The sequence below is a fragment of the Artemia franciscana genome, chromosome 5 (genome assembly GCF_032884065.1).
Source record: "Artemia franciscana chromosome 5, ASM3288406v1, whole genome shotgun sequence".
Classification (NCBI taxonomy): Eukaryota; Metazoa; Arthropoda; class Branchiopoda; order Anostraca; family Artemiidae; genus Artemia; species Artemia franciscana.
Window position 1 is genome coordinate 21,525,797 of NC_088867.1, and position 14,965 is coordinate 21,540,761.

The 14,965-nt window shown below is 33.5% G+C and overlaps 1 protein-coding gene across 1 annotated transcript in view; it reads left to right on the plus strand.

Annotated features, from left to right (window-relative positions):
• LOC136027095 (protein gooseberry-like) overlaps nucleotides 1-1,623 on the plus strand; it is a 37,583-nt gene extending 35,960 nt beyond the window's left edge. Inside the window, exon 8 of the mRNA XM_065704045.1 lies at nucleotides 188-1,623. Coding sequence (XP_065560117.1) covers nucleotides 188-421 — 234 coding nt within the window. The 3' untranslated portion in view covers nucleotides 422-1,623. The remainder of the gene's footprint in view (nucleotides 1-187) is intronic.
• Nucleotides 1,624-14,965: the final 13,342 nt, after the last annotated feature.

Genomic DNA, 14,965 nt, shown 5'->3' on the forward strand with positions numbered 1-14,965 from the left:
TCTGTAAACCCCTACCCCGCGAAAAAATCCTACTGTACCCCCCCCCCCTTTACAAAAAAAAATCGTGGATAAGACCCTGAATACAGTTGATTATTCTTTTGATACTTCCTTCTGGAAATGTATTATTTAATGTTCTGCATTTACAAGGAAATGCTACTGCATATGATTTATTTTTTTCTGTTTTTAGATCACTTCCTCAAGTTCTTCAACGTTTCCAACTCCCACAACGTATTCTCAACACAATAGCAGCGCATTATCAAATTATACAGCACACGCACAAGCGATGACAATGCCTATTGGTACTACGGGAAGCGCTGAAGATTGGACAAACGCTCTTCAAAGAACAAACAGTGTTGCCTATAGTAATTTTATGGCTACGGGAAGAAGTCATGCCTTTTCGGGAATGTACGGATGGTATTAGGCTCTTCTTGAAGTCTATTTTGGTAAATAGTATGCCCCAGTTTAGACCTATTTTTGAGAACTAATGGACAGAAGCTTAAGAAATTCATCCCATGACAACCAGAAGACCTTCATCAGAGAAAAATATTTTCCGCAAATTTTACGCATGATATTCAGAATTGTTTGACATATTACACTGAATTTATTTGCGGGAGGAAGGGGGACGTTTAGGGTCATATTTTTAGGAAGTTCACCAACACTAAATAAATTATACAGAAAATACGAATATTATAAGGTAAATTATAAAAATCTAGGATTACCGGTGGATGAAGCTAAAACCTAAAGTTTATCTTAGCTTGTGACTGGTTAGGATCTAATGTTAACATATAGAATAATCTTTCTAGGAGAAATCTTTTCTTCTAGAACCAGTCACAGAAGAAATCTTTTCTTTCTAACCATTCACAGAAATCTGTGACTGGTTAGGATCTAATGTTAGCATCTAGAATAAGATTTCTAGAAGAATCCTTTCAAGTTTCTCGTAGGTTTCTTTAGCCTTGATGTGAACGATTTTGCTTTTTGTGAAGCTCTTGCGCATAGTCTAGGAAATTCAAAAAGTACTCGAATTTCTGGGTACTTCTTATTCAAATTTTCAATTGAAATTTAAGTTTTATTAGCCCCTTCCCTCTCCGACTTTGTTGTTTATTTTTCGGCTGGCCAAAAAAAAAATTCTATGTACGTGTCAGGCAAAGCCTTATTATAGAGCTAAAAATTTATTTTCCTGTTTAGCAACGTCTAAATTATGACCGCAATACGCGATTTTTGTTTAAAAATTATTTTAAAGGATTAGTAATATTTTAGTTAGTGGTTTAACACTAATGACTGATTTTTGTAAATGTCTTAAATTTAGTTAGCAGTTCCTGAAATCTGGAAAAACACACTTATTGTTAGAGTCTTTACTGTGTGCCTTCGACTTCATGTGCCTCTCTTCGTATACATATTTCTCTGATTTTTTTTCTATTTTCATGGGTGATAAAAAGGTTTGATTAAAGTATGTGATTTTCAAGTGCAGTTGATATTTGTGCGAGTGTTTTTTATTAAATTTCTAAGTCAGTTTTAGTGTTTCGTAATAAATAAACGGAGGGGTAAAATAGTCATCATCTGTTCATTTGTGCGCTTTTTTGTATTCTTTGGATAGTTGAATAAATAAACCATTGTGCTTTATAATTCATCTGTATCACCAACTATATAGTTCTTAGATTTAGGGCTGTTAATTAACGATTCCATTAAACTTAGGTCGTGGTTTCTTAAGCGAAGCTCCCGGAAGCCCTGTGGCTCTGCGGAAGGTCCCAAAAGTTTCTAAAAGAAAGACTAAACCCCAATAAGCTAAGATGAAACTGGACCATCTATTATGAAAAATGTGAAAGTGATAGGCATACAAGGGGATTCAATTTACCCTGGAAGTTCTAAATATCTTAAAAATCTAGAATTTAAAAGGGAATTTCTATAAAAGGGAAAAAATACATAATTGTATTTGAGGTCTGCTGATGGCCTGATCCATTAACCTGATCCTGTTGAAGTACTAATGAAATATAGTTTTTAGCCAAGGAATAACTAAACAAATAAAAAATTAATACCTATCCGGTAGGTTTACAGTTGAGGAGGAATAAAGGGCAAAACCATGGTACCCCAGAGCCGGACATTTCTACACCCTCGTTTGATCTTGGTTTAAATATCGGAGATACTTTTTTCCAAATATTGATTTTGCTTACAAAAGGTGAGTAGTCGATTGTGTTTTGATTACCCATCATGAGAGGTTACGCTACATCGTGATATCAGCATAATTGGGAAGTATCTTTTTTGCTTTTCAGGAAAATTTCATATCCCCTCTCTAGAGATGATTCCCTCTATTTGATGGGGCCTAATTTTAATTCTGTGGTAGTCTCTGTCTAAAAACACTTATTTGGGGGGAGCGGGTATGTTTTTGCAAAAACAGATTTTAGAGACTGAGCATTTGTATATTAAAAAGAAAAGGTTTTAAAAGGAATAAGCTATGCTAATAATATTATGTTTGGATAGAGCATTGTATGGTGGATCAAATAGTAAATGTTTCATTTAGAAAGAGTGCTTCAAATTATCAATTAATCTTTCAGCTTTTTGGGGTTTTAACTTATTTTAACAAAGGATAGTTTTTCAGATGGAAAACAAAAAGCTAAGTTAAAATTTAAACGAACAAATGTAGTATATGTAACATGCATATACGGAACTATCTAAAATAAACCGAATGATGGTTTTCCCTATATTTGTAGAATTTTGTAAAAAAAAAAAAAAAAAAAAAAAAAAAAAAAAAAAAAAAAAAAAAAAAAAAAAAAACTCATTGCTCGAACCCGCCATATTGTTAATAGACATTAATGTAAATTTTTAACAGTTGGAATGCAATTCAGTATGTGAAATCAAGAAGTAATAAGCCTCTATGAAATCAAGGTATGTATTCAAGCTTAGTAGGTAGAAGTTCAAGCTATAATACGGGTTTCTGAGGTTAGTCTGTAATTTTAACCCCACCTAGACACCTTCACTTAAGACTTTTTGGCAAATCTCAATACGCAAGTCGTACCAAAATTCAGCAAACTCAGTTCATGTAAGAAAGCGCTAATATACTTTTTTTACTCTAAAAAGCATCTGAAACGTTTACGTTTCAGTAAACGTTTTACGTTACGTTAAGCAGAAAGGCTTTACGTTTCTGCTCTACGAAAATCATACACTGTTTAGCGTTTTCACAAAGCGCTAGTTTTTCTTTCAAAATTCTAAGAATATAGGGAAATAATAGAGTCGGTTAATTTGAGCTAGTTTTAAATATGTTTGTTGCATATGGTACAAGGTACTAAGTTGTTTACCTTTTGAGTTCAATATTTCTCCTTATCAGAAAAACTAGTTTGTTTAGTTAATTTGATATCAAACCGAAGAGAAACAAATATATAGAAACATATTTTTGCAAAATGATTTTAAAGAGCAAAATGAAAACTTAAAACTTACAAATATTATCCTATATAACTGGGGAAGGCTTCTATCACCTCTAACACCAACCTCTCGTTCTTTACGCAACTGTGCCTCTTTTTCTTAATGCTTCAAAAATAGATAGGAGCAATATAATAAAGGTTCGTAAAATACAATATTTTATCATTTGCTTCGAATAACTAACTTTTCAGTTGAAATATTTTGAAAGGCAGTCAGTAAATAGAAAAGGTTTAAGTATCAGTTAGTTATATATATATGAATAATAGCTAAAAATACTTTCAGTAGAGACAAAGTCGAAGTTTAGCATCAAATGTATTGGGTTGATAAAGCAGCAGCCTCACTTTTGTATAGTATCAAACAATTCGTGGTAACGAACTGTAAGTAAGGAGCGACCCGGCTCAAGGAGTAACCGTAGCTCTAAAAAACGGAATTTTGATACCAATAGATACATAAAAATCACATTTTTATTCTTACCCATTAAACCCATTAGAAGGTACAAGCCTGAGAAAATGTGCCTTATTTTTAAAAAAGCGAGAAACACCTCTTAAAAGTCATAGAATCTTAATGAAAATCATATTGTCAGATCCAGCGTATCAGAGAACCCAACTGAAGAATTTTGAAGCGCCTATATGCAAAAATGTGAAATTTTGGACATTGGATATTATGATATCTAATTATAGGGACTCAAGATGTGCCCTGGTCAGAGCTTCAGTTTAAATTCCTCCCACTATCACAAACACTTGCTCGGTTCTCGCTCTCTTATCAAATTTATGACATGTGACACGCAACCTCTTGAGTTAACGCAGTCCACTGCGACTACAGATCAGGGTTGCCACCATGATCAGTACCTAAAGTGCTACAATTGCCCATATTTGCGTGCTACACAACGATTTTTGGTGCTACAGTCAAAAAATTGACTGTTTTAGTGCTAAAATAGCCCTTTCGTGCTACATTTGGAAACCCTGAGCACATGCTACAATGCTACACATAATGAAATAGTGCTAAAATAGCACTTCCGTGCTATAGGTAGGAACCCTGTTACAAATAGCAAAGAGTATACACACCAGCTGGACCATTGCGCAGTTATTTTTTGAATCAGGCAACGACTAAATAAGAAACTGATAATCAGTTACAAACTCACTGTTTTCTGCTGTTGCTCTTAATTTGAAAGTAGTTAAAATTAATGAAAACAACAGGCGCAGTATTATTTGATGTAATTATACGATATCACATTCCCTTCTTCTTTTTTATAGATAAAAGTTTTCGCAAATAAATCGTCCAAATCTTCAGTTTCTTCTTCTTGTTCTTCTTTTAGGCTTGAAATTAAGCTTTATAGTTAGGTTGACATTTGACACACAGTTTTGCTTCTTCTTCAGAAAAATAAGCGGCACTCGAAACCATTACACCAAATGTCGGCTTCTTTGAAAGAAATGTCTTCTTTGCAAAAGTCGCATATTTTGTGCTACCATTTTCACGCTTTTATGATACCTTCAAAACATAAATATTTGACGAATGAAAGGATTTAACGTCCCTATTCATGGAAACACAATAAGATGTGCTTGTACGATGGTTGCTTTTCATTCTATTATAGATCATGCGCATTTATATCATGTACAAGTGACTTTTGAGGGGGTACTTAATCCATCCATGCATTTTATGTTTATTTAATTAAACTATTTCAGGGTTTTGAACTGAAAAAATAGCCGTACAAAATTATGCAGAATGAGATAGCACACGTTCAACGTTCAACATGGTACTGAATTTAAAAAACGTCTTTTAGCCACAAAAAGTGCAATATTTATGTTTAATATTAAGAAAATTATCCCTGAAATGTGTTTGGGCATGCATTCATGGTCGTCTGGATGGGAGGGGGGAGACTATTCATCTGTTGTCATTCTTGCTTTCAATATGAACACTCAAAAATAGTCGTTAATATCATGACAGTTTCTACTAGGATAATTTCTGCCTCAAGTACTTCTAGAACAACTATTCCTAGATGACTTTTCCCGTTACGACTGCTCCTTCGACTACTAAATTGACCAGGACTATTTTATTGAGAGCTTTCCAAGCACGTCAATTCGAGGAGGAAAATTCCCCTCCCCCTCCAGTTTTTCTACCTAGATTCCAAAAATACCTGTTCTTGGTATTTACTTTGAAAAATCTCTTTTGGTATTCTCGTTGAAAACTTACCCTCTGGATTTTGAAAGTATATTTTGCCCTCCCCCCTACATTTATGTGAATTGAAACCACTGTAGCATATATATATATATATATATATATATATATATATATATATATATATATATATATATATATATATATATATATAGCTCATGTTTTGCAAATATTAGCTCATATTTAGCTAATATTAGCTATATTTAGCTCATGTTTTGCAAATATTAGCGCCACTTCTTTAAGTTAATGGGTTTAGAACCAGCGGCTCATCAAACAGTTCGTGGTATCAAACAGTCAGTGGTAACGAACTGTAACTAAGGAATGATGTGGCTCAATAATAACCGAAACTCTAAGAAACAGAGTTTATATAACAATAGATGTATCAAAAGAATCGCATTTTGATGCTTATTCGAAATATGTAAAATTCCAATGGCACAAAATTTAATTGCACCCATCAAAAGTTACGAGTCTGAGAAAATTTGCCAAATTTTTGAAAAAGGTATGAACACCCCCAAAAAATCAAGTGATCCGAATGAAAACCACTCGATCTGATTCAGCAGAACCGTAGTATAGAGTTGTCAAGTTCCTATGTACAAAAATGTGGAATTCTGCATTTTTTTTCTCCAGAAAAAGGATCACGGATGCGTGTTTAATTATTTCTTTTTCCAGGGGTGATCATATTGAACCAGTAAGCGTAGAAGCTTGGGAGAGGGATCATATTTCGGGAAATCAAAAGTTCTAGTGTCCTTTCAAAGTGACGAAAAATATTGGAGGGCAGCTAGCCCCCCTCCCACGCTCATTTTCCCCCAAAGTCACCCGATCAAAATTTTGATATAACCATTTTTCCAGCATAGTCGGAAAGTCTGATGAATGTGTTTTAAGGATGACTTAAGCCCCCCCCCCCCTTCCATAGTCCCCGTGGGAAAGGCTGCAAGTTATGAACTTTGCCCATTGCATTGTACAGTAGGCTATAGGATATTGGGAAGTATATAGATATTTTTAAGGGGAATTCTTCTATTAGGGGGGGGGGTACGTGGAAGTATCTTTAGACGGAGCAATTTTCATAAAGGAAGGGAAGTTTTTATAAAGGGGGAGCCCGATTTCCCAGCAGTATTTAAACACAAGTTCCAAAATTAAATTAAAAAAACATTTTTTTCAACTTAAAGCAAGGAGCAACATTAAAGCTTAAAACGAACATAAACTATTTCGTATATGCCGGGAGCCTCCCCCTTCTCAGTACCTTGCTTTTTCCACTAAATTTCCTTAGAACTTTTAAAAGAGTCTATTATTCTAATTAAACGGCCTTTATGATTTTGGAGTTATTCTCAAGAAATCTGAAGAATATTTGAACTTTAGCGTAAAGAGCGAGGTATTGAGGAGGGAGTGACCTCCCTCATATACGTAATAATTTATGTTTATTTTAAGTTTTAATGTTGTTCCTTACTTTCAGTTTATTTAAAGAACTTCAAATATAACTTCAGTTATTTAATAAAGACCAGAATTTTTACAGGATTGAAGCATTCCTAGTAATCTAACTTCAGTAACACTCCTAATAAGTAATTAGGCTCTTACTTTCTTCCGTTATCATTCCCTTAACTAAGCTTATAAAAATTCCCTTTCGTCGTGGGGTTTTTCATCAAACAATTAATGGTCATCAAACAGTTAATGGTAACAAACTGTAAGTAAGAAGCGACCCGGCTCAATAGTAACCAAAACTCGGAAAAACGAAATTTTGTTACCAATATATACGTTAAAAGAATCGTATTTTTATGCTGATTTCAAATTTATAAGTTTCACTAATTTTAATCTTACCCATCGAAATTTAAGAGCCTGTGAAAATTTGCCTTATATTTGAAAAAAGGGGGAAATGACCCCTAAAAGTCATAGAATCTTAATGAAAATAATACAATCAGATTCAGTATATCAGAGAACCCTATTGTTTCAAGCTCCTATCTGCAAAAAGTGGAATTTCGTACTTTTTGCCAGAAGAAAGGTCCCAGGTGTGTGTTTATTTGTTTTATTTTCCTAAGGGTGATTATATCGACCCAGTGGCTTCTAGAATATTGCAAGAGGGCTCATGTAAACGAAAATTAAAAGCTCTAGTTCCCTTTTCAAACGGCCAAAAAAATCTGAGGACATCTAGGCCCCCTCGCACACTCATTTTTTCCCAAAGTCACCCGGTCAAAATTCTGAGATAGCCATTTTGTTCAGAATGGTCGAAAAATATAATAACTAAGTGTTTGAGGATGACTTAATCCCCCACAGTCCCCAGTGGAAGGGTAATCAATAAATTAAAATCAAGTAGTTATGGGCATCAAGCCCTGGCTAATTGTAGAAAAAAACAAGACAGATAGTCCGAGTGAGTGAAAGGCAAATGTGGTATGAGCCCTTATTAGGACTGTATAAAATGATGTTAGTTTATTTGTTGATAGATAAGTGTATCTATCATCTGTCCATGCGTCATTCCTGAGGCATAACTAACGTAGGTAGTCATGGATTGATTTTGGGTTGATGCTTGATGGACAATGTCCGCTGGACTCGTTTGCAAAATCTGGGACTGAATTTGTTAGGACTCAAAGACGAACAAGTGAAATCTAAGCCTAATAGGCTTAGCCGCTTGTAGTCTGACGTTGAAATACCGTGTCATAGGATTGATACATGACCAACAAGTCCTCTGGACTCCCAGGTGAACGGTGAAACCTATTGATTTCCAAATGTTTGGTCAAATAGCCCGGGTAAACGGCGGGAGTAAGTATGACTCTCTTATTAAAGTTTTTTTTTTAGTATGCTACTTTCAAAAGAGATATTTATCCTAATTAAACGGTCCTTGTGATTCAGGGGTGAATCTTAAAGTATTTGAAAAAATTCGAACTTTAGCCTAAAGAGTGAGGTATTGACGAGGGGGTGAACCCGCTCACATTCGTTTTATTCGTTTTTTTTTATTCGTTATATTCGTTTTAATTTTTAATGTTGCTCCTTACTTTCAGTTTAAAAAACATTTATTATTATTTAATACTATATAGGAGTAGGCCACGAAATGATCCAGCTACCATTTATTGTCTCTGTTTAGCAAAAGTTTTGAAAAAGCCAAGCTTTTTTGCCTTTATGTTTTTCTAACTCCCCAGGACTTTATCTATGATCAAAATTTGTTTTTCGAATAAATCATTCAACTGAGCTCGCTTAGGTTTTCTTTTGAACTATCTTCATTCGCTGCTCAACTCTTGTTTGATTCTCACTGTTTTTTCCCTAGGATATTCGTAAAGTGTGCTAACTCATATATATATATATATATATATATATATATATATATATATATATATATATATATATATATATATATATATATATATATATATATATATATATATATATATATATATATAAAATGTGTATGTATGTATATGTATATAAATTTTCTTATTATTTCATAGGAGTCTGTTTTATCTACTGATCTACTTAATTAATTTAGTCTAATCAATCTATTATTCTATTTAATTTTTTTTTCTTTTCTGAGTAAGTGAGTCGTTTATTTTCCCTTTTTTTACAGGCCAAAGAGCCTTTGGGGGAATAGTAAAATGTAATATTGTATGTTTGTTTCGTGATTAATAAATCTTATCTTATCTGAGGGATGGGTATACCAGTAGGAGGGGCAATTCTCCTCCCTGCTAGTTTTCGTCCGCCTATGTTTTGAAAAATACCTACCTTTAATATCAAACAGATCGTGGTAACGAACTGTAGTAAGGAGCGACCCGGCTCAATAGTAAACGAAACTCTAAATAACGGAATTTTGATGCTAAAAGATACATCAAAAGAATCAGATTTTCATGCTGATTTTAAATATATAAGTTTCATCAAATTTAGTCTTTGTCATCAAAAGTTACAAGCCTGAAAAAATTTGCCTTATTTTAGAAAATAGGGGAAAACACCCCCTAAAATTCACAGAATCTTAACGAAAATCACACCATCGCATTCGGCGTATCAGAGAACCCTAAAGAAAAATTTTCAAGCTCCTATCTACAAAAATGTGGAATTTGGTATTTTTTGCCAGAAGACAAATCACGGGTGCGTATTATTTGTTTTTTTTTTTTTTTTTTTTCTTTTCCCCAGGGGTCATCGTATCGACCAAGTGGTCCTAGAATGTCGCAAGACGGCTCATTCTAACGGAAATGAAAAGTTCTAGTGCCCTTTTTAAGTGACCAAAAAATTGGAGGGCACCTAGGCCCCCTCCCACGCTCATTTTTTCTCCAAAGTCAAAAGATCAAAATTTCGAGATAGCCATTTTGTTCCGCATAGTCAAAAACCATAAGAACTATGTCTTGGGGAATGACTTACTCCCCCACAGTCCCTGGGGGAGGGGCTGCAAGTTACAAACTTCAACCAGTGTTTATATATAATAAAGGTTATTGGGAAGTGTACAGTCGTTTTCAGGGGATTTTTTTGTTTTGGGGATGGGGTTGAGGGGAGGGTGCTATGTGGGAGGATCTTTCCTTGGAGAAATATGTCATGGGGGAACAGAAATTCAATGAAAAGGGCGCAGGATTTTCTAAAATTACCATAAAAGAAAACAATGAAAAAATAAACATGGAAATGTTTTTTCAATTGAAAGTAAAGAGCAGCATTGAAACTTAAAACGATCAGAGATTATTACGCATATGAGGGTTTCTAAAAATACTTTAGCATAAAGAGCGAGGTATTTAGGAGGAGGTAAATACTTCACTCTTTATGCTATAGTATTTTTAGCAATTTCAACTATTTATTCTACGGCCTTTCTGATTCAGGGGTCATTCTTAAAGAATTGGGACAAAACTTACGATTTAGTGTAAAGAACGAGGTATTAACGAGGGTACAAACCCCCTCATATATATAATAAAAATTAAAGAATATAAAAGTTTGTTACGTAAGTTAATTCTTAAGTTAAGTATAATTTTTACTAACTAAATAAATTTAAGTTAGTTAAGTTAAATTTAAATTTAAGTTAAGTTAAGTTAGTAAAATTTTTACTAACTAAATAATTTTTAAATTCGTTAAAATTAAAATTTATAGTTGCCTTTTTATGTAACCGAAAAATTGCTTGGCAACTAGGCATCCTTCCCCATCCCTTATTTCTCAAAAATCAAAATCGTCTGATCAAAACTAAGAGAAAGTCATTTAGCCAAAAAAGGAATTAATATGCAAATTTTAATATGCAAATTATTCGTTAAAATTAAAATTTATAGTTGCCTTTTTATGTAACCGAAAAATTGCTTGGCAACTAGGCATCCTTCCCCATCCCTTATTTCTCAAAAATCAAAATCGTCTGATCAAAACTAAGAGAAAGTCATTTAGCCAAAAAAGGAATTAATATGCAAATTTCATTTTAATAATTTATGTGTGGAGAGCCAAAATCAAACATACATTAATTCAAAAACGTTCAGAAAATACATAAAAAAAACTAGTTTTTTTTAATTGAAAGTAAGGAGCGACATTAAAACTTAAAACGAACAGAAATTACTCCGTATATGAAATGGGTTGCCCCTCCGCAATCCCTCGCTCTTTACGCTAAAGTTTGACTCTTTGCCACAATTCTGCTTTTTAAAACAATTAAAAGCTTTAGCGTAAAGAGCGAGGGATTGCGGAGGGGGCAACCCATTTCATATACGGAGTAATTTCTGTTCGTTTTAAGTTTTAATGTCGCTCCTTACTTTCAGTTAAAAAACTAGTTTTTTTATGTAATATATACTAAAAATGCCCTTTTGTTAAATATGCACAACAATCTTCTTTATAAACTTTCTCATTTTGGTATAAGAGTTAGCACACTTCTTCGGCTTATGTCGTTCATATCCAATAGAATAATCTCCATTGATCCGCTTTTCCCTTCACCTTCAAAAGTTGACCTATGCCTCAAGGGTCAATTCTATGGTCAGTAGCCTAGTGTTTTTGATTTATTTACATAGCCAGACTTTCGCAATTCGAAATAAAAATCCTTTGTATTGTTGTCGCCTGTGTCATCCTATGTGCTCTCAATCCCGCAACTGTTATTTACCAACTTGGAATCATCTTGATCATTTTGCTAATGACAATCCCATTGTTACTTCTGGGAGAATGGAAACCAAAGTTTCTACATGATTAGTAAGCCTTTTAGAGAGAATAAGTTTTGCTTGATACTAACCTTTTTGCCTTACATGTCTCAATATCTAATTTTTTTAATTTGTCTTGTGCATCTACCGTTTATCCTTGACTATCCAACATTCATTTGTTCAAAGGCTATGTTAGTAGATCATATGATAGTCATGCTTGTTACCTAGACATCTTTGTTGGTGAAAATTTGTCTTCAAGTACCTATGGGCTTGATTAAAATTAAGGTTACAGAGTCCATGACATTCAAAGGAAGCTCAAACATATTTTTCAGGGGCAATTCTTGAAATCCTGTTTCGCAATTTAGTACAATAGTTTGTTTCTTATTGCCAAATTAAATCAGTTCTCTATTTTTCCTTTTTTCTTAAATCAATTGCATACGCCCAAATTAAATCCAGGAAAAAAATCATTCAGTAGATTAGCCGTTACTTGATGTTGAAAAACATTATATTCCATCCAGTACAGCTTTAATTTCTTTTTTAGCTTCTTGTTTATCTTCCCCAGTTCCTTAGATTTATTTCATCCTTTTCGTCTGACCGGTTGAATTATCAGCTTTTTAGTTCTCAGAATATTCCAACTCTTTTTAATCCAACAGTAAGATCTGAGTTTAACTCTTTAGTTGTCTTTCAGGTCATATACACTACCCTTCCTGACTTGGCTCGAGTATGACACCTGTGTGGCACCTTCAAACGAACTAAGAAAATTTTTGGTTTCTATGTGACTTTTATATTAAAAACCAAATACTAATTTGGAGTATTTGAGAACTAGAAAAATGTTTGCTGTCAGTATGTTTGTAACAACCAACATAGCTTTATTTGACTAGCTTGCGGGTAATTTTTATCCAAACTTTCTTCCTTTTAAATCCATTCTCTTCAAGTATATAAGAAATAGATTGACAAAACAAGACCCTAACTTAAGAAGCTCTGCTTAGTCTACAGTAAAGCTAAACAATCTGTTGAGTTCTCCGTAAAGCTCAAACGACACTTCAGCCTTTTGGAAGCTAGGATGGGATGTCGACTATAGAGTTAACTTGTAAATCGACATTGTACTAAACTTGTATTTTAGAAAGCATATTCATCCACTTTGACTTGTGTTTAAAACTCAATTCTCATCCTGTAGTCTTATCAAGCAGAAATAAGAATCCAAACTCAGATTGCTTGTTCAATATTGAAGTTTGGATTTTTATTGAATCCTGAATTTGGGGTCAAATTCTTTTGTGGTTGAATTTACCCATTTTTGTGCCAACCACCCAAATCCAAACAAATACCCGAAGCTCAAAAACTACACCCAAAGACTATGTCCTGCGCTCCTAATATTGGGTCCCATACCCTTAGAGTTAAAGACTTTTCTTAAAATTATCCGTTGAAAAAAAAAAACAAGAAAAGATGTTGGATATAGTACTAAATTAACAGTTATGAAAAAACTTACAAATTTTTAGAAATTTTAGTACACACAATAAGTCATCTATTTGGAGCCACAATGGAGTTAAAGATAGACTGTTTTCTTCAATTACATAAATGGACATTTGTTGCTGGCCTTGTAATTCACCTAAATTAAAAATAAATATCTGTGTCGGGCTCTCGTCCAGAAGGAGAAAAAACCTCAATTTGACTGATAATATTAGCCTATAGAAAACATTTAGCTGAATAAACCCTTTTCATTCTTGTAGTATGTGTGCGGCAAAAGAGCCAAGGAAGATAATAGCATTCTTGGACTTCTATTCAATTTGAAAGAAAAATGATTTATGAATAGCTTTAAGAAAAAAACGTGTCTTTTGAGTGAAGAACTGGAATAATTGACACTTTGGTTGTCAAATTTTGTCATTTTGACTTAACCAGAAAGCAATCTTTTAACTTGGTACGCTTTACAAAATAAACGGTTCTTTTTGTGCCTGTTCAATTTATACTTTTGGTTGAAATTAATGGCAGAGAGCCAAACTCTTTTTGCACGGTTAAAAAACAACTAAAGAAACAAATAGATTATCGGTCAAAGAAAGACATGACAAAGAAGAAAAAAAAATTTTAGATAATATTAATTGCTCACCACACTACAGAAGACATCCCACCCGAAGACAAACAAAAAAAGCATTTTTTTTTCTCAGCCAACAATGGGACAACAAGAAGAAAGCCAAGACCCGAGGGAAAGACCCAAAAATAAAAAATTAGAATAATAATAAAAAATTAATATCTATCCAAAAGGAATGATTTTAACTTGTTTCGAAAATTCCAAACGATAAACCAAGATCGATACCAGACTCACTTTTGTTCGCTTTAAGTTTTAATGTCGCCCCTTACTTGTACTTAAAAAACTTGTTTTTTAAATTTAATTCCTGAACGTTTTTAATTAATGTATGTTTTGATATTGGCTCACCGCACATGAATAACTAAAACGAAATTTGCATATTATTTTTTTTTTTTGCTAAATGGTTTTCTCATAGTTTTGATCGGATGATTTTGATAAAAAAGGGGCGGGGGAGGAAGCCTAGTTACACTCCAATTTTTGTCACTTAAAAAGGCGACTAGAACTTTTTATTTATTTTACGAACGTTTTAATTAGTAATAAATATACGTTACTTACGAAATAGCTTACGTAAAGAAATTCTATATTTTTATATTTTTATTACATATATGAAGGGGTTCTCCCCCTCTTCAATACCCTGCTCTTTACACTAAAGCTTTAATTTGGTCCCAATTCCTTGAGAATAAACCCCTGAATCACAAAGGCCATAGAATAAATAGATGAAATTACTGAAAATAGTCAAGCGTAAAGAGTGAGGTATTGTGGAGGAGATGAACCCCCTTATATACATAATAATTTCTGTTCGTTTTAGGTTCTAATGCTGCTCCTTCCTTCCACCTGAAAAAACTTTTTTTTAGTTATTTTCTCATTATTTTTTTTAAACAATGCTACAAGATCCTGCGGTCCCTTCATGGAAATTTTCTTCCCTCATCATAAATTCTCCCATGGAAAGATCTTCCCACGTAAGCTCTTTCCCCAGACCCCTTTCAACGTGAAAAAGTCCCCTTGAAAATGTCTGTAGACGTCCCAATAACCATTACTATATGTAAACAATGGTCAAAGTTTTTAATTTGTAGCCCCTCTCCCGAGGACTGTGGGGGATTAAGTCGTCCTGAAAGACAAAATTATTAGGTTTTTCGACCATGCTGAACAAAATGGTTATCTAAAAATTTGATCCAGTGACTTTGGGAAAAAATGAGCGTTAGAGGGGGCCTTTTCCCACAACTATTATTCCCTTTTTTTAAAT